Source organism: Chenopodium album, chromosome 9, assembly GCF_948465745.1.
Source record: "Chenopodium album chromosome 9, dcCheAlbu1.1, whole genome shotgun sequence".
Taxonomy (NCBI): domain Eukaryota; kingdom Viridiplantae; phylum Streptophyta; class Magnoliopsida; order Caryophyllales; family Amaranthaceae; genus Chenopodium; species Chenopodium album.
In genome coordinates this window covers 61,836,841-61,857,729 of record NC_137842.1, presented here as the reverse complement: position 1 = coordinate 61,857,729, position 20,889 = coordinate 61,836,841, and the positions used below count along the sequence as shown (strand labels likewise).

Sequence of the window (20,889 nt, the reverse complement as noted above, 5' to 3'; positions counted from 1 at the left end):
TATACAAACTAAATAACCTACATCAGATATCTGATCAATGGGAAGATTGGCTAAATTGGCCAAGAACATGTACTTGAACCCATAATGCAGCCATATGAAGTAAAACTTCTTTGAAGGCAAAGAAAAGGTAATATTGCAACCCTTGGAATAAATAGATGTGTCTATGTATAATCGATAATCTAAAGACGGAAATAGTTGAATGTGCATGTACCCCAGTGTATGCTATGAAGATATTGCCCTGAAGGCTGTTAGCAAATAACTAATGACGTTATGACGCCTTTCACACTAGAAAAAAGAAATTGACAGCTACACAATAAATTTTCTTTAAAAATAAAAGAAAATAAAATCTAAAACCCGAATCAATATAGCAACTAATCAGAAACACAGATTGGCTGCTTATCCGTTTGCTGTTTGCATGATAAAGTGTGTCCATATCAATATACAGTTCACAGTTGCTCCACAACACATTCCAGCAACATCTGTTTCTGATTATTAACAAGTGCTTCCTTTCAAGTGCATGCTTAATCGACAGGAATCTCTACATCCATCTTCATGTCCGAATTTGCAAAAATCTGAATATGACCAGAAAATTCTGTCAGGTTTGGATAAAGAACTGAGCAAGGAGGTTTAAGAGGCACAATCACACAGAATTCAGTAGCAAATAGGTGCTCGTGAAATCACTGAAGACAGTCCCAGGATGCAAAGATACACGAGCTCCTAAAATCTATACAAGTGTTTTTACATATAAACTCACCAAAATCAGCATGGAGTAACTAAAAAAAAATATTCTAAATTTCCATGTCATCATATTCAAGTGACAGTGACAACAAATATTAAAGTGACAACAAATACAAAAACTTTCATGTCATCAGCACAAACATTTAATAATATTAACAGTAACACTTAAATTCCAAATTTCCAACTATACTATATTTCCTTCCCAGCAATCATTTTGCTCCGACCTGTTTGCATTTTACATTTTTACATGAGCAAACACGGGGAGATACCACTACAGGGGAAATACATCAACTTTGTATTGCTCAGTGTTTGGAATGTTCAGCACTATTCAAGACAAACACTAGGCGTCGAAGAGGAAGTTGAACTTCCGGACTCAAGAAAACAGAGGATGCATATCTAGAATGTTTTTTTGTCTTCATATTCAGCAGTAATCAGTAGAACTTATATTGGACAGAAAAGGATCAAACATAATTACTTGAAAAAAAAACTTCTTTTGTGAGCTCTTGAAGGATTATCCAATACAAAATATCTGTGAAATGAAGCTTCTTACTTCTAGAGGTTAAAGCTTCCCTAAAAGAATTGATGCCTACAATGTCAAGGATGATAGAGAGGCAACATAGCTCAAACTGAAAACAGCATGGGGCAAACCAGCTAAATCATAGCAAAGAACGTAACAAAGGTAGGCCCATACATTATGAGAAGACTAATTTTTACAGTTTAATCAGCACAAAACTCTGTAAATAGCAAGCCATCAAACAGTTTTGCATGGTTTCTCTCTCTCTCTCTCTCTTTTTTTTTTTTGGCAATCTATTTTTGACATTAAAAAACAGAAGATCATGGACTCATGGAGGCTGTCATGAATAACTCTAGATGTTGCCATATACCAATTAAAAAAATGATTATCTGATCAGCAACTCATAAAATTTCTTATCACCTTGAAGCACACTGGAGATGACATATCAATTCACGAGTTATTATGATATGATGTGGAATTGGGGATACATGAATTATAATATAGAGGCAACTTAGAGATGAGAAACAGCAATGAAGCTGAACTGCTGAACTAACAAATCTCAGATTTATATGTTTGAATGATACCTTCACAAAATCATCTAGCATCAAATAAGAGTCCCTTGTGTAGCCAGCTTCCTGCAATAATTGCGTCAACACCGCCTATGGCACAGAACACAAACAATTAGAGACTGAATGATGCCGCACTTTATATATTCCACTTACACTAGCACAGCATAGCCCACATACACGAAGCTTATACAAAGGGATAAAATCATAAAATAGAGTCCAAGAGATAATCTTTTTGACGAAGAGTACAAGAGATTATCAGCCATATGCTATATAAGAAAACTTTACATTATAAGAGTGACCATTCATGATGCAGCAAATAGTTTTTTTTTTTTTTTCATCCCAAAATATGATCACAACTGGTGAAAAAAGAATTACACACTTTTTATGTTTGAGTCTAGTTACAAAAAACAAAAAAAATGTATATTCAATACGAAAGGGTGAAAACTGCAATATGTAACAATAGCATATTCTGGTTTAATAAATATTTACATCTATGGAAGTTTGACCGTATAGTATGAATGCATCAGATAGACATCTATTCTGGCACAAAAGGCCATACACCCACAGCTCATTTAACATTGACAATGTCAAAGAAGGCACCAAGTAATGCCTAAGTAAAAAATGAGGCTAATAACAGGCACATATTAGGCAGAAGTAATGCCCATATCAATTAAATGAAGCAGAAACTGCTCTTATTTTTCTTATACACATTTTAGGCAAGAGATGAGGTTAACGCCCATGCTAAAATTAAAGAACCCACCCAATTGCCTCTTTCCTAATTTCAGTGTTGTGATGGATCATGAAGCAGAGCTATAAATGGTATTCGGCACCTTGAAATTTGAGAGTTGAAGGGAAAACTTCAGGTGCAGAGAAAGAGCAAAATTTAATGCTGAATTCTTTATTTACAAGATAATATTATTCCTATATGGTGTACTTAGTGCTTGCTTGACATCTTATCACTATGTTGAGACTTGAGAGAGAGAGAGAGGGGGGGGGGGGGGGGGATTTGTTACCCTGCTCAACTAATGTCATTCATCAGAGACTTTTTAAATATTTCTGTTTAAACTAGAATGGTCATCGTGCAATGGAAAAATAACTGGTTCAATAAGGAAAAAAGTTCTGTTAAATAATATGTCGTTGCTTAACCCAACTATCTTTAGTGATTTTTACCATTGGAAATTTTATACAGGTCATGACATCTGTACCCATGCCACATGAGCTCTCGATACAAAGCAAAGAATGAATGTAGTTGTAAAACTGTCCATACCTCTCTTTGCTCAGCAGTCATGAATGAACCAGTCATATCACTGAGCACTTCTATGATGTCATTGAAAGTCACCTTCCCATTGCCATCCGAGTCATAAACCCTGAAAATAACTGCAAAAGAGACAAGAGAACTTGTTTACTATAGCTACTCACTGAAACTTGGAGCTTACACAGGTGTCATTTAACAAATTGCTATGTTGAAAGGGGCATTATATAAGTACCAGAGAAGAGTTAACAACCATTCCTTTGAAGGAGAAGAGGGAGAGAGAATCTACAATATAAACACACATCAAGATATGGTGATAGTCACTGGTTTACTCAATGACTAATGACTTCAAATACTATAAAGCTGACAATAAATCTAACCAGATTCTCAAATACTTAACAACACATCTAAAAATAAAAAGGATTTATCTTTCATTTTACTACTTTTCTTTTACTTCCTCAGTACACATTATTGCATCATTTGGGGTCTACAACAACTTATTACAAACTTTGAGGTCTACTAACATGTCACAAATTCTTGGCCTCGCAGAGGCAAAGTAAACAGAAGCTGGTTCCAGGAAGCAATAATGTTAATTGAGTCTTAGGCTCTTAGCTCTTAGAGACTTAATGCCTAAAAAAGTAAAAATCTATGTAAAGGGCACGAGACTGTTCACCTTAGCCATCCTTTGGTATATGGGTGAAAGCCGTGGTATTCCCTTGGTGTCATTCTAATTATGTATAATATCTTGATGATGAAAATCACTAGTCAACTTTGAAAACCCCTAAGATATGTTGGCCCAAAAAAAAAATCCTTCTTCTCAGAAAAAAATATTTGAATCCATATGCGATCCGAAAGTAAACAAAAACATGAAGGATACAGCCATACAGCCATTAGGTGTTTAAAATTATCTGAATAAAACATGATAGGCTGTTCTGCTAGCAATCGTATTGACCAGACTTTATTCCATTTACACAGACAGAGATATTAATTAAGCAGCAGAACAATCAAAATTATAAGGTAGCACTCTTGCCTACAAGATGAAGATAGCAACTAATCGAGATAACCATTAGCAACCCTTGACAGACATAAATTTATCAGATGAAAACCGAATACTTACGGGCAGCTTTCTGCTCAATGCTTGCTTTGGCACTAAATGCAGATAAGAATGCAACAAAATCCTTAAAATTTAAACCATCAACCATCTTCAGCAACCTCTGCATATACACCACAAATTCATATATTCAATATGTCGAAAATTCCTAATCAACAGTTAATTCATAACAAGCAAACCAAGTATGATCTCAAAATCTACACACTCAATACCTGAGCTAAAGGGTTCATCGCGAACTCCGGCACAGACATAAACTCATCAGATGAAATAAAACCCTTTGCAGTCCGATCAAGTTGACAAAATCTTTGATACAAAGAAACTATCTCTTGCTGATTGACTACATAAAAACAATAGCATATATCATATTTCATTGAATCATAGCAACATTTAGCAATCCACAAAATACAATCAAAATAAAACCCCTACATAATTTATTGCAATGTTCTTGAACTTCTTCAATATCATATTGGGTAAGCGTTGATGGAGCATTACCCATTTGCTTCTTTCTCAATCTGTGAGGATTAATAAAGCAAAAAATCAAAAATGAAAATAAAACCCATTAATTATCATTGAAAAAATTCACAATAAATTCCTAAACTTGAATAATCAGAAATTAAAATTAATAGAAACCCTTCAATTGAAACCCATGAAATGACAATCGAGATTTACCAGAACAGCAAATCCTTCTCGATTGTAAAAATATTTTACAGAATTGGGACTTTGTAGAGAAGAATTGTAATAGAAAGGCTTCTTTTTTGGAGAAATCAAGAGGTACTCTGATATATGCTTGTTGATTGGAAATTTTTGTGGGATGATACCAAAATTGGTGGGAAATTCGTTGATGAAAATTATAGGTGAAATTTGTATGATAAAGTTAAAGGGTGAATTACCTGGATTTGAATGCAGTTGACTGAGTGTAAAGATTACAGAAACGCCCGGTTCAACTTTCCGACCACCACCCTAACTGTCTACACACAGACGCCTCCTAAGATTACAGTATACTGCTGCTCCAGACTCATCGATTTGGTTTTAACTTTTAAGGGCCCCGCCGTAATTTTGTTTGATACGGTTCACCCGAGTATAAACTAATCTGAACTTATTTTATCTTATTTGATTTGATTTGATTTGAATTTATTATCTATTTTGACTAAATCAATATGTTTTGTATATAGTATTGTAAGTTGTTTTTTTCATTACCGCATAAAGTGATAAAGTATAAAATGAGATAACATCACGTATTTTCTTTCAAAAAAATAAAATAACCCAAATATTTAGCCTAAAAGGCAAGAAAATTTAAGTTTATCAGATTAAGGAGGCAAAACTGTAAATAAATCAACAAATGTAAAGAGGCAAAACAATAAATAAATAAATAGAGCTACAATTATTGATAATAATTACTAAAATGTCATGTTGACTATTTACGATTTTATCACTTGATAAATGAAACTTGTTTAAGTGGGACTCCCTCTTAAATACCAGTGCTCCAATTGATATGGTATACATACCAAGTTAATCTAGGTTAAAAGCTTGCAAGACTATTCACTAAAGTCTAAACCAATATATAGCTATTTCAAATACAAGCATACAACCCCCAAATGAGACTATTTAATTATAGTCATTACAATCCAACTAAGCAAAGTTGGATATAAGGCTCAAAATCTAGTGCCATGTAATATAGAATAAAAGGAGAGTCAACCCCACAAGCTAGCTCAAGGGGAGGAGAGCACATTTTCCTATATAAATCCCACATTAACCCCTCATATGGCCGATGTGGGACTCAAGTCCCATATTTTGCACCTAACAGCCCTATAAAAATCATTAATTAACAAAGTTGAGATTAACAATAAGTCGTTTATTGAATAATTTGTGATTAATTAACAAAGTTGTTAATTATTGTTAATCTCAACTTTGTTAATTAATGATTGTTAATCTCAACTTTGTTTCCAATGTATAATTTATTTCATTAATCAACAAGAAATCATATTAAAATGCCCTAGGGACAAAAGCACTCAATGAATCCTATATACCATAGATTAAATTTGTGTCTGCCTAGTAAATTAATCATCTACATTAGATTTCTGAAGCATCTTACAATAAGGTTTAGCATGTTGTCTGTGGTTGATCATCAAAGGTCAATTAGATATTTGTGGTTGCAAACAAGAGATTAAGCAGCATTGGTCAAGCACATTGATATTTTAGGAGTGCATACACCGATGGTTTATTTGCTGGTGCTTTCAAAAGGCATGGTGAATCCACTTTAAGCTGCTATCTATCTCAAATTATAGTATTCAAATTGTTATTGTTAAGAGTCATGCATAGAATTGAAGTAATGGTGTTCTAGCACGTATATACCATGCACAAATAAAATGAAGCTAAGGCAGTGAGAATTGGATTGTTTACATCCATCCACACAATTTAAAAAAGTTTGAAATCACACATAAGAAAAAGTCATGAGTATAATTGTACATAACAATCTTCCTATTACCTCATAAAGACATGCCATATATAATCATTATGCTGGAAAAAAAAAAGGAAATAAATAAGAAGCAACCATGTTTTCACCATCAGCAGCAAAGTAATAAGATTTCACAAATCACAAGTGGCATGTTGTGGTACAAGATAAAACAAAAATTATAGAAAAACTATCCCACAGTGGCAGCATGGAAAAAATTAAGTGAGATCATCAATTGACCCCACTTGTTTTAATTAAAAATTATTTTTAAAAAATAGGGAAATTCTCTCCGATAACCACAAACATTTTTTTTTCTCAGTGGTAAAGTCTGAATTTTTTCATTATTAATGGTAATCAACAATTTATATTATTAAGCAAATGGTAACATTAATGAAAATAAAACACCATTAGACAATTAACCAGGATTATAATAACAATAAATTTACATTAGTATCTTTAATATAAAAATAAAAAAAATAAACACCCAAAACTAGGGGTGGCAATTCGGGTCAGTGGGTCGGGTTCGGGTCAGATTTCGGGTCGATTTCGGGTTATACTTAAAAAACTATAAAAAAAAATAGTGTAAAACTAAATATTATTATGAAATATAAAAATTTGGTCAAATCGGGTCGAATTCGGGTTATTCGGGTTCGGGTTGGGTCGGGTTCGGGTTTTTCTCAATAACTTCGGGTCGGGTTCGTTCGGGTTATCGGGTCGGGTCAGGGATTGCCAACCCTACCCAAAACCCATCCCCACCCAACCAGCCACCAGGCCAACCCTTTCCCCTGCCAGCATTCAGTCTGCCTCCCCCACTCCCGAACGGCAGTGCCTAGCCTCCCCCACTCCCGAACGGCAGTGCCTAGCCTCCCCCACTCCCGAACGGCAGTGCCTAGCCTCCCCCCCACACATCGATGACCATAAACCCCAAATCCATCCTCCCTCTCTGATCTCTTCTTCTTCTCCCTCCTTTGCCACCAAAAAATCAGTTTGTGATGATGCGTTTTGATGATGAAGAACAGCAAGGTCCCACAATAGCCTCTATCGGGGACGCCAGAATCAGCCACCCTCCCTTACTCGAATCAGCCACCCCTAGAGAGCTCCCTTCCCTGATTCCCTCTAATCTCCTTCCCCAATTTGGTTGAAAATTCTAGGTTTTTTTTGTTGATTTTTTGGGGTTGAATTTATCAAATGTGTTATTTATGAGTCAAGTTTGTTAATTTTTTGGGTCGATTTTGTCTAATTAGTAGTAGAATATGTCGAATTAGTGATTGAATTTGTTGATTTGGGGTCGAATTTGTTGATTTGGGGTTCGAATTTGTTGATATTGAGTTTAACTTGCCAAATTAGTGGTCAAACTTATTGATTTTGGGGTTGAATTTGGGGTCGTTGGTCAAATGTTGATTTTGGGGTTGAATTTTTCGATGGTTTACTGTTGAATTTTTGTGTTTTGCGGATCGAATGAAAGTAAGGTAGCAATAGATTTTCTGGGCTGGTCGGGATCGGTTTTGCTAGGTGTCGACATCCAGAAATGGGGGAGGCTGGATGTTGATAAGGGAAGGAGGTGGCTGGAAAAAGAGTTGCGGCGGGGAAGAGGAAAGAGAAAGGAAGATGAAAGAATTGGTTAGAGGTATTTGTGTCTTTTTGCAATCTAATAGCTTGACCATGGTTAATGAATTAACAAATTGTTTAACTTAATTTACCATATAGTTCGTAATATTAATTCATGATTACCATTGATAATAAAAACGACTACTTCAACAAATGTCACTGAGTACTTAAAAAATTCATCAAATGTCATCAAGGTTTTCAAAATTCACCAAATGCCATCGAGCTTTTAAAAAATCCACCAAATGCCATCAATGACTAACACGGCCGTTAGTCATTAAGATTAAATCTTGACGCGTGCCATTATATGATTGGTTCATTTTAATTATTTATTTTAATTAATAAAACTAATATTTTTTTTCTTCATTTTCGTGACAAAAATTGTTCGGGTATAGTTTTAAGGGTCATTTTGATCCTTTATGGATACAAATTAAGCTCGGAATTGACAAAAAAAATAACGTAAATGCTCTGTTTTGTGTGTTGAAAAATATTTTGATTAGTGTGTCATTATTTTTTAACCATCAAAACTGATCGGGTAAGGTTTTGGGGGTCATTTTGATTCTTAATGGGTACAAATTAAGCTCAGAATTGACAAAAAAAATAACGTAAATGCTCCGTTTTGTGTGTTGAAAAATATTTCGATTAGCGTGTCATTATTTTTTAACCATCAAAATTGATCGGGTAAGGTTTTGGGGGTCATTTTGATCCGTTATGGAAACAAATTAAGCTCGGAATTGACTAAAAAATAACATATATGCCCCGTTTTGTATGTCGATATCGTAATTTTATTTTCGGAAAAAATGCGAAATGGGGTATTTACATTTTTTTTTTTTGCCAATTTGGAGTTTAATTTGTACCCATAAAGGATCAAAATAACACCCAAAACCTAACCCGAACAATTTTCGTCACGAAAATTGAAAAAAGTAATTTTTTATTCATTAAAATAAATAATTATTATGTATTAATTTTAAAAAGTAATGGCATTTGATGAAATAATTTTCCAAAGTAATGACATTTAATGAAAAAAGAATTTCATTAACGGAAAGGAAATTTTGTCTATAACTACCCTAAAGATAGGGTCATTTGTGAACAACTACTCGTTTTTTTTTATTTGTTAAGAACTACCCATAAATTAAGAAAAGTTTGGATAACACTACCCATTAACGTTTTCCGTCCAAAAAAACGTTAATGGGCCCACTTTTTCACTTTTTCCACTTAATTAACTCCCCTAATTACCTTCTCTCTCTTCCTTAATTAACTTCCCCTAATTACCTTCTCCCTCTTCCCTAATTAACCTCCCCTAATTACCTTCTCCCTCTTCCCTAATTAACTTCCCCTAAACTCTAGAAATTAAAACCCCCAAATTTAGACATCATATCCATTACAATGGCCAATTAGACATCCTACCAACTGCAATGGCCAATTAGTAATTGAAGTGCAATTGAATTCAATCTCAAAGTCAAAATAAGTGAAACCTAGAACTCAATTAAACCCCTAAATCCTAGAAATCAAAACCCCCAAATTTATTTGAACCCATAAACCCTAATTCGAATCCCTAATTTACGCCCTAATTATGTTAATTGCGTTCAATTAAAACTTGTATACAAATACAATAAACAATGAATTAAAAGGAAAGTGTGAAACATTATACTTGAATAATTGAGAATTTGTGTTCAATTGATTGAGTATAATCTTTTGGATTATAGAGTGAGAATGGAGAGGAAGTTAATTAGGGAGAAGAGAGAAGGTAATTAGGGGAGTTAATTAAGTGGGAAAAGTGAAAAAGTGGGCCCAATAACGTCTTAATTGGACGGAAAACGTTAATGGGTAGTGTTACCCAAACGTTTTGTAACTTGTGGGTAGTTCTAAAAAAATAAAAAAAAAATTGGGTAGTTGTTCACAAATGACCCTATTTTTAGGGTAGTTCTAGACAAAATTTCCTAACGGAAAACTAACGTCCATATGCTATTAGTGGCACGATGTGTCATTGTGTTGTTTGTCAGTGACATTTGGTGAATTTTGAAAAGTTTGATGGCATTTGGTGAATTTTGTTAGTACTCAGTGCCATTTGGTGAAATAGCCGTAATAAAAAATTTCAGAATTTACCATTGAGAGCAAGTAAAAGTTTGTGGTTACTAGAAATAATTTCTCTAAAAATTATGTATAAAATAAAGAAATAATTATTTAATATAAGAATAATAGTGTGCAATTTTTTTTTTTTTTTTTTTTTGACAACGGACAAAAGACAGACAAACCTACAACACAGAACTATTAAAGCGAATAAAAGGGACAGCCGCTTCTCCTGCAATTTGGTGGGCCGGTGAACACGATGCCTATCAGCCTTGTAAATTTCGCAATGTTGGAAGGTGGAGCCCAAACGTTGTATCTGTTGTACTGTACTAGCCAACGAATCCCAATATCCCCGACCATCGCCCCGAAGGAGGGTCACTAGATTATAAGAATCCGAAAACAGCCAAGCGGAATGAATGTGACAGTCTGAAGCCCATTGGAGGGCATACAAACAAGCTAATGCTTCCGAATGAAGAGCAGAAGTACAAAGTCCAAAATTACTCCCACCAATAATCCTATCATCCAGCGGATCTGCATTATCAACACACCAGCCCATTCCTGCATGCCGAGTGTCCTTGTACCAAGCACCATCAATCTGAAGCTGAACGAAGATGGTACCTGCACGAGAGACCCCTAAATGGGCCACATGAAAGCCAGGCGGGGGCAAACCCTCCGGAACAGTAGAAGACGGGGAAATTGTCGTAGTAGTATCCGTATCCATAAAGACAGTATGGGATTGCAATATGCTAAGAACGTACAACCCAACTGGCTGTGTAACTGGCGTATCAGGATTAAAAACCCTGTTATTCCTGAATAACCACAGAGCCCATAAAGTACCAACGAAGGTACTAATATTGGAACTTGAAATTCCGTCCTGACTAATGAAAAGTCGGATATAATATTGGATCCAATCTGAAATAGAAAGGTATCCATGAAGTTGTAAGTGGATGTTCAAACATCCACCCCTCCAAGCTGCTCTTGCAATCCTGCACTCCCGAAATAGATGGTTGAAGTCCTCAGTCGGAGCACCGCAAAGATCACATGATATATCTTGTATCGAAACCCCCCGACGATGAAGTTCGGACTTGATCGCTAAACCATTATGGAGTAACTTCCATAAGAATAGTTTCCATTTCGGCTCTAGGGGAAGGGACCAGAGAGTTTTCCAAAAGGGGTCGGCTGATTGAGCGGGGAGCTGCTGTACTAGCACTGCATAACCCGTCTTGACCGAATACATACCAGAGATAGTGGTCGTCCAGTAGCGGAAGTCTGCCTCATAGACGTTAGGAGCTTCCATAGAAAGAATTGCAGAAGCGTGCGGGGACCGAAAATACTGTCGAATTTTAGCAACATCCCATGAAAGAGTGTGGGGATTAATAAAGAAATTGACCGGGCAATCATTTACAGTGTCAAGGGGGGTTCCAGGTTTGAATTCAGGAATAGTACCATTGACCCAATTAGACTGCCCTGCAAGAATGCTATTACCATTCCCAACTTTCCAGCTGCAGCCGTTTGAGAGTAAGGCATCAGCATGTAAGAGACCTCTAAGGCCGTAGGAACTTCTTCCCGAAAAGCGGCGAGCAGGAGACGGGCCTGAAGCTAAGAAGTGGGCACGGGCAGTATAAACTCTGGAGACGAGAAGTTGGGGGTTGTTAACAATTCTCCAGACTTGCTTCATAAGAAAAGCTTTATTTAAGGTTGAGGTGCATCGAATACCCAACCCTCCCATACCCCGGGGGAGGTGCATGTTATCTTTGCCAATCCAATGCATACCCTGACTCCCTGAGTGGGACCAGAAAAATTTTAACAGCAGGCCATCAATTTTCCCCGCAACAGAAAGCGGAATTTCAAAGCAAGAGAGAAGGTGAGAAGCCATAGCAACCAAGATGGAGTTAATAAAAATTAACTTTTGCGGCTGAGAAAGACGGGAAACATTGAGCACCGTGATACGAGCCACAATTTTATCGATCAAAAATTGGAAGCAATCCTTTTTTTTCCCAATGAAATCAATAGGGGACCCTAGATGATGGTCAAACACCTGAACAGGCGTCATTCTGAAAATATCTTTAAACTCATTCTGCACCATTGGAGGAGTGTTCGAGCTAAATTTGAGGAGAGACTTGTTGAGGTTAAGCTGCTGCCCCGAAATTTTTGTAAAGCGTTGTATGATGTTGAGGATACTAGTGCACGAAGAAGAGGTCGCCTTAAAGAAAACCATGGCATCGTCAGCGAAAAATAAATGGGAGATAACCGGACTATTCCTGGAGATTTTTATCCCTTGAAACTGGTGCAGATCTTGGCTCAGGTGAAGCATCCTTGACAAAATATCCATGCAGAAAAGAAAGAGATAAGGGGATAAATGATCTCCTTGACGAAGACCACAATTAGGCCTAAACGATTCAGAAGTTCTGCCGTTGATGAGAGATTTGTAGGAGACCATCGAGATGCACTGATGAACCATTTGAAGCCATCGGGCAGGGAACCCGTAAGCCTGAAGAATTTGTAAGAGAAAAGACCAGTGAACTCTGTCATATGCCTTACTCATATCTAATTTAAGCGCAGCGAGCCAACCAGAACCTGTTTTAGCATAGTTAATCTTCTCCAACAATTCATGGGACATTAAAATGTTATCTGACATGAGCCTTCCTTGGACAAAGGCGTGCTGAGAATCAGAGATGAGGTCAGGTAAATAAGGACGAATCCGAGCAACTAAACACTTAGAAGCACATTTGTAGATTGTATTGCAGAGGCTAATAGGTCAGAGGTGAGTGACCTCTGTTGGTGAAGCAATCTTTGGAATCATGACAAGGAGGGATTGGTTCCATTCCTTGAGCAGGAAGCCAGTATTAAAAAAACTTTGAACAGCCGCAACAACCGAATCCCCAACCGTGTGCCAATGAAGCTTGAAGAATTCTGCGGTAACACCATCAGGACCTGTGGATTTACAGTTCCCAAAATCAAACATCGCTGCCTGTATTTCCACTGCGGTAAAGGAGCGTTCCAAATTATTAACCTGTGAAGAAGTAAGCAAAGGAAGATCCATTTCCTGAAGGACAATATCAATCTCTGGGTCATAAGTTGGAAGAGCCTCACACTTAAATGTTTCCTTCAGAGAGTGGACAACAACTCGTTGAACCTCTTGTTGACCAGATTGTAAAAGGCCGCCTTCATCCAACAAGGAGGTAATGGTATTCTTCTTCTGCCGGCATTTAACCTTCGAGTAAAGGAGTTTAGAAGAGCACTCTCCATTCAGGATCCAGTTCTTTTTACAGCGTTGTCTCCAGAACTGTAATTGTAATAAAATATTTTCCTTGGACGTAACTATGTTGGACAAATAAGAAGAAGCGTCTGAGACGGACCCAATGGCCTCCCCTTCAACTGAGAGCGCATCACTAAAATTCTTCCAATCCACCCCCCAGAATTTCTTGTTATTAAGGCACCAGTTCCTAATTTGAACTCGGACGACAGCGAGTTTTTTTTTAAAGAGAGAACATAGGTGAACCGGTGTTTTGCATACTCCAAGTCTGAGTAACAAAATCATGGGTCTGCTGAAAATTGAGACACCAGTTATCTAATTGATAAGGCCTGTTGGAGAGCTGGCGGAAGGGGGTATCCTCAAAAATAATAGCAGCATGGTCTGAAACCAAAATAGGTTGATTGAGCAACCTACTTTCCGGGAAATTAGTGAACCAATCTGAAGTCATATAAGAACGATCCAGTCGTTGTAGAATAAGTTGATCCCCTTCCCGGTTATTGGACCACGTGTAAGGTGGGCCTTTGAACGGTGTGGAAATGAGGCTGGAACTAATCCGGAAATCAATAAACGACTCCCAACCCCTAATAACATTAGAACCACCAATCTTATTATAATGGTGTTCAATTTGATTAATATCTCCAATAATCAACGTATTAGGGGATATAGCTAACAAATCCAAAATCAATCCCCAAACTTGGGGGCGATCTTCTAAAACAGGAGCACCATAAACAAACATGACACATTTATCTATTTCATTAGGAGTTTTGACATTACAAAGTACAACATTTGTAGAGCAAAAAACACAAGAAATATCTTCCGATCCAAACCCAAAAATAACCAAGCCACCACTAGTACTTATCGCATCCGAACCTTTGACAAAAGAAAAATTTGTACAAGCTAGCAAACTTGAAACAACAGAGACATCAACCTTAGTTTCACTAAGAAACAAAAAAACGGTTTAAACTTATGTAAGAGCCAAAAACATAAGGGAGTTTAAGGGAATTATCGTCATTAAGACCCCGACAATTCCATGATGTGATAATCATGGAAACCTTGGGAGCTGTGAATGGCCAGCCGCTGAACCAAAGGAGCCACCTGGAACATGCGAAACAGTAGCAGACAGTGCAGGAACATTCGAAGGAGAATGAGAGGTGCAAGTAGCAGACAAGACATCCAACTTTTGAAACTTAAAGGTTGATGTAACCCACGAATCTGTCCCCTTTCTCTTACATCGAGCAGCAGTAGAAGGGTCCTTATTAAACTCAGCATTTAAAAAGGCCGAAGTAGAAGAACCATGAAAGCCCAAGTCCATAGCAACCGACACATCAGAGAAGCATTTTTCCTTAGGGGAAAAACCTTGAGCTGAAGGTGAAAATAAAGAGAATCCACCTTTGCTATATAAATCGAGATTTTTTATCTTCCGCCTCTTTTGAGACCAAGTTGATCCAGCATACCCAAAGAAAGGCACCTGCTCATAAGACCTGCAACGAGAGAAGGGAATTTGGCGGCTGCGTTTCTTGTGCCAATGGTGCGGCATTGAAGGAGCAGATGCCACACCTAGAGGTGGCGGCTTTAAAGAGCTGTGATCAGCCACAGAATGGGCACCAGAAAAGGAGTCATCAGAAATTGAGAGCGAAGCAAACAAAGAATGTACCTGTGTATCCATTGGCACCTCCGAATCTGTTGACTTAGAGGATTGAGATTGAGATTGAGGAAAGCGTGCAATCGGAGAGTCAGCAGAACAGGAAGTTGAACTGTCAGTTAAGAAGCTCTCATCGAGAGCAACAGACATACAAAAACCACCAGAAGTTGCGCAGCTTGTGCGTGGCAAAGTATAAGGAGCATAAGGATCTCCAAGGGGAATTGCAGCGCGTGGGTGATGAATTTCAGCAGAAGCAGCTTGATTTTCCGCAATAAATCGAGTCGAGCTGGGGTTGTGGTACGACTCCGGTGTAGTGGGATCCGTCTCACAGGTGGTGAAGGAATCCGAGCTCTGTCCAGAAGCAGAGTACTCTGAAAGGGAAGGTGTAATTGCAGCAAATGTGTGAGTCATGTACCCGTTTTCATAAATTCCATTAATAGGAATTAAATCCGGTTCAAAGTTGTCGTGTGATCCTCATTATTGTTGTTTGCAGGCCCATGAACATAGCCATTAGGAAGATTGTGGTCTCCCTGCCCAGAAGAATCGGAGTCCGAACTGTCGGGGTTATTATCAGCATCTGAGTCTGCATTTGCATCACCATTATCGTCACTGCCATCATTATCCGGAGGCTCTAAATTGTTATGGTCATCATCAGTATTCTCTTCATTATTATTTTCTTGATTATCCTCATTATCATCACCATCATTATCCGAGCCATTATCCCCACCATCCGAATTAGCAGCCTGATCAGAACTAGAGCTTTCCTCATTATACTCAAAATCTTGAGCTAAGATGAGAAGATTAACCTTGGTGTTCCTAGTGTTAAAGGTTTCCTGAGTGCCCTCCACCATATTGGTATAAAACGGCCGCCTTAGAGGATCATAATGTAGCGCCAAACCTTGAGCCTCAAAAGACTCCATTCGAGCATGAATTCGCCTAGCAGCAACATAATATGAAGACCTACAAAAATCGTCATAATGACCCACACACCCACACTTTTTACAAAACCTAAAACTCCTTCATACCTAAAGTAAATCCACAGGGGAGCGAATTCTTCAGGCACAAAGCATCCAGGAATTAAAGGTTTAGAAAGATCAACCATAACTTGTCCACGAAACTCAGGCTTTTCGGGAAGCCCATCACCATCATAATCTAAGGTTTCAACCAACCCTACAAGGTCTAAGGTTTTAACAGCCCACTCGGGATCAAGGAGACCCAAAGGAAGACCATAAACACGAACCCACAACCTAGTCATGTCAAAATTAACCGAAGCAGGCACAGTGAATCTATTACACCTACGAACATTGCAAATTCTACCATCCAAAACGAAGGTGTGTTGCTCAAGTAAAGACTCTACGTCCGCGACGTGAGAGCATGCAAAAATAAAGTAACACCCAGTACAGTGGACAACAATATTACCTCGTGTGAGCCATTGAGTATCGACCATTTGTTGAACGATTGTACGACTTGGATGATTGGGCCCAAAGAATCGCCCAATAACCGCTTTGCTCCAATCGATATTTGTAAGATAGTGCTCCAAAGGTTTCGTTAAATACACTCCCATTCGATAAACGGTCCAATAATTTGTATGCGCCATTAATTACTTGACCACAAAGGTTGAAACTAGCTTGTTTTGTAATTAATAAAGAAGGTGAAAGAAAAAGAAGTCGCACAGAAGAACTTTGAGGAAAAGAGTGGAGTAAAAGAGGAGGTTGAAATTTGTTTTGGTAAAAAAGAAAAATAAATCCTCACAAATATAGAAGGCCACTGATGTTATGTGCATGAACACCACGTGGAGAAGCAGTAGAAAAAAAGAGGTGAGCAAGCTTCAAATTGAAAGGTGTAAGCACTAAGAAAGCTTGTGAGAAGGTTTTTTGGATTAAAAATCCTTAAAAAAAAGTGATTGGCTAGTAAAACCATCAGCCTAGCACTAGAAAACTCGAAAAACAACAAGAAGGGAAAGTAAATTTGATGTCACCAACTAATTAGAGATAAATTCCTCAAGAACATGGTATAAACCCTAGAAATCCTAGGCAAAGACTCAAAAATTTGAGAGAAAAAGTGAGCTGTGTGCTTAATTAATTTGTATTGATATAGTATGCAAATTTTAAATGATGTATTAGTACACATGATTATATGAAATAAATATGTGCAATATAATATTTACGTAGCTACACATAATTGGTTATTATATAATTAATTTCAAGTAATTTGTTAATGTATAAATAATTTTAATATTATTTATTCTAGTTAATTAATTTAATTTCAACAATAGTATTGATTGATTACACAAGTTTAAATTCAGTATATATATATATTATATAAATATATTAGAGTTAACATATTAATCATATCAACATTAAAAAAAACATATATATACTCTTAAATAATGATTTACAAAACTAAAATTATAATCATGTTTGTTTTGTAAGTCTTCAAAAAAATGTATTTAAATATTTTTTAATGATTTATATCTATACAATATATTCCTAAAACTCAATGAGTTTTTTTACATTAGTCAATTTTAAGTTTAGTGGGATGTAGAACCAATGTGAAAAGAAAAAAAAAATATGGGAAATTCATTAAAATATGCGAAACATAATGTTTCATAATATTGTCAATTGTTAACCTAATAAAGTTTATTGGCTTTAGTTTATCACCTTATCCCCTTTGCTGCTTATGTTAATAATCTATTATTTTGAAATAAAAATATATATTGTCATCTTAAAGCATCGAGCAATCATAATCCTTGCATTTAGCAAGACGACCCTTTAACACATTTCCTTGCATATCTAGAAGTTCATGTAAAATTTGGACGCTTAACCACTTATTATCTTTCTACATTACCAAAAATCAGTCACTCAATGCAAAAACAAGAATCTTCTTTTTGGGTATCTGTGTGAGCAAGAGAAACAGTCACTCAATGCAAAAACAAGTATCTTCTTTTTGGGTATCTCACTACAACAAAATAAAGCAACGATAACAGTGCAAAACCATTGCCTAATATAAAAAAAGTGTTGCCTTGGCAACACATATATATATGTTACATTTTCAAACAATGGTTTTGTTATTGTTATTTTTTCATGCAACAATTAATATGTTTGTTGTCTTAAACAAAAAAAAAAGTAACACTTTAAGCGACTGTAGTCTTATATTGTCTAGAGCAACATTTTTTTTTTTAATTATTTTTTCTGTTACTTTAGTTTAAGGTAACAAATAAATATTGTTGTGTTAGATTATTAAGCGTAACATTTCTGTAAGTGTTGCAATCTTAAGTGTTGCCTATTCTCATTTTTTTTGTAGTGTCTGTGTGAGCAAGAGAAACACTTAACATGTAGTATAGTCACAGCAAGACACAGTATAGATGTGTGATGCATCTACTAAAAATCAGCAATTGCATAGATACTTAAGTAGCAATAAGACACTGATACAACATTTAAAATTTTAAAGTCACATTCATTACATCATACGATTATTGCAATTTATTGTGCAAATTGTTACAGTACAAGAAAATAAACAAGAAAGAAAATCAAAATACATCCTAAGTAAACATACATGCAAAACAATTGATAAAGATCCAACATTGTTGTAATAACACAATCAAACGAAAGTAACTGAATTCAGACAACGATCAAAGATACACATTCCAAGAACCAATTCAAAGATAATGACTTTGGAAACTACGATAGTAAATGAATCAACCGATAACTAAAGACAATGAACTAGTGTAAATGTGATAAAAACTAACGATCATTCAAATGTATGATAGATACTCGATAAATGGACTGCAAAAATAAAAACACAAATGCACATTGCTAATATTGAATAAAACACAAATGCACATTGCTAATATTGAATAAAACACAAATGCACATTGCTAAGAAAATCCAATTGTTTGCTCAATCAATTGTATGCTAGGTCTTCCCATGTATAACACACAAACAATTCAACATTATAACAGGTACACTGATTTTGATTTCGACAAAAAAAATAAATAAAAAAATCACAAGATTAAATACTTAACACACAAAAGGGCAATATTATTACACTTACATCCTTCGAGTTATGCTTGGAATAACAAAATCAAAGATTGACCCACAAAGCTATAACCATTCAAGCAGAAAATCATCCTTAAACTTAACATTCAAGATTCTTCCCACGTTTATAAGATGAAATTTAATAACAACCAGCGATATTATCTCACTCTATACATTACCATTTAAATATTGGAAAATTTGTCAAATAGCACTTTTTATAGCCCTTTTGTTGTGAAAAAACACCATATAATTTTTTTTTTTTTGTTAAAACACACCTAAAACCAGATTTTTTTTGCAAGTACACACCTTAGGACGGTTTTAGGGGGATAGACTCGATTTCCCGGTGTTGACCATCACGCGAAGGTCATGTGCCAACACCCATTCTTTCTTTTTTCCCCTGTTTTCTCCAATTACTCTCTCTCCTCAAAACCAGCAAACCACAACCTAGCCGCCCACTCCGACACCACCGCCTAGCTAACCCAACCGCCGACACCACCACCCACCAACCTAGTCGTCATCACTAGCCACTCCCCTTCCTTTCTTTTATTCCCCTTTCCCCTCTGATTAGACTTTCTCTCTCCTCTTTTCTTCCCAGCAACGAACCTTCGAATTTTATCAATTGAAGGGGTAAACTCCATTTTTTTGCTCAAAGTGCTGCAAAGAACCTTAATTAACCTAATTTTGAGGCAGGTAAGTTGTTAAAATTAATGAAATTGATTGTTAATTTTGCCGTTTTTATTTTATTTACCTTAGTTTAGGGTATTCAATTGGAGGTATGAAAGGGGGAAAAACCACTACCAACCCTCTTCTCTCTCTATTATATTGTTTTAGGCTGTTTTTTTGTCAAGATGTTTGAGGTTGTTAATGACGTGGTTAAGGGTGTTTATGAAGATGCTTGGATTTTTTTTTTTTTTTTTTATAGTTTTCATGGTGGGTCTAGTGTTTTGGATGGTGATGCATGTTTGGTGCACGTGGTGGTTTTAGAATGATTTGGGTGGTTGGTGATGGCGGCTAGGTTGGTGGGTGGTGGTGTCGGCGGTTGGGTTGGCTAGGCGGTGGTGTCGGTGTCAGCGGCTGGGTTGGCTAGACGGTGGTGTCGGTGTCAGCGGCTGGGTTGGCTAGGCGGTGGTGTCGGTGTCAGCGGCTGGGTTGGCTAGGTTGTGGTTTGGTGGTCTTGAGGAGAGAGAAAGTAATTGAAGAAAAAAGGGAGAAAAAGAAAGGTAAAGTGTCGGCATGTGACCTTCAATGCTGGAAAACCGAGTCAATCCCCTTAAAACCTTCCAAAGGAGTGTTTTAACAAGAAATTTTTTATAAGGTGTTCTTTCACAACAATTTGGTTTTAAAAGGTGTTATCTGACAAAATCTATAATATATATATATATATATATATATATATATATATATATATATATATATATATATATATATATATATATATATATATATATATATATATATATATATATATATATAAAGGGGAGTTTTTTCCCGAATTTTTGAAGAGCCATGTAGGATTTAATTTTCTTTGCGCGTCATGTATGATTATAATTTTTTGTTGTAGCCAATTAAATAAGAGATTATTAATTTCCTTTAAAATTAAATAATTCAAATGCCAAAATTAGCGAATGAAATTTTTAAGTTTA

At 36.3% G+C, this 20,889-nt stretch overlaps 1 protein-coding gene across 1 annotated transcript; it reads right to left on the bottom strand.

The window, feature by feature from the left end:
- Nucleotides 1-95: 95 nt before the first annotated feature.
- Nucleotides 96-5,225, bottom strand: LOC145560053 (uncharacterized). Its single transcript, XM_081621310.1, has 7 exons — nucleotides 5,075-5,225; nucleotides 4,611-4,696; nucleotides 4,397-4,521; nucleotides 4,191-4,287; nucleotides 3,089-3,198; nucleotides 1,837-1,911; nucleotides 96-572 (listed from the first exon to the last, which is right to left on the bottom strand). Exons 2-7 carry the CDS (start codon nucleotides 4,678-4,680, stop codon nucleotides 522-524), a joined length of 528 nt encoding a protein of 175 aa, XP_081477436.1. The 5' UTR covers nucleotides 4,681-4,696; nucleotides 5,075-5,225; the 3' UTR covers nucleotides 96-521.
- Nucleotides 5,226-20,889: the final 15,664 nt, after the last annotated feature.

Coding starts and splice junctions, on each gene's coding strand:
- LOC145560053 (XM_081621310.1), bottom strand. CDS start 4,680: ATGGGTAATGCTCCATCAACGCTTACCCAATATGATATTGAAGAAGTT. Junction 4,288..4,396: donor CGATGAACCCTTTAGCTCAG/GTATTGAGTGTG, acceptor GTGTATATGCAG/AGGTTGCTGAAGATGGTTGA. Junction 1,912..3,088: donor TGACTGCTGAGCAAAGAGAG/GTATGGACAGTT, acceptor TCTGTGCCATAG/GCGGTGTTGACGCAATTATT.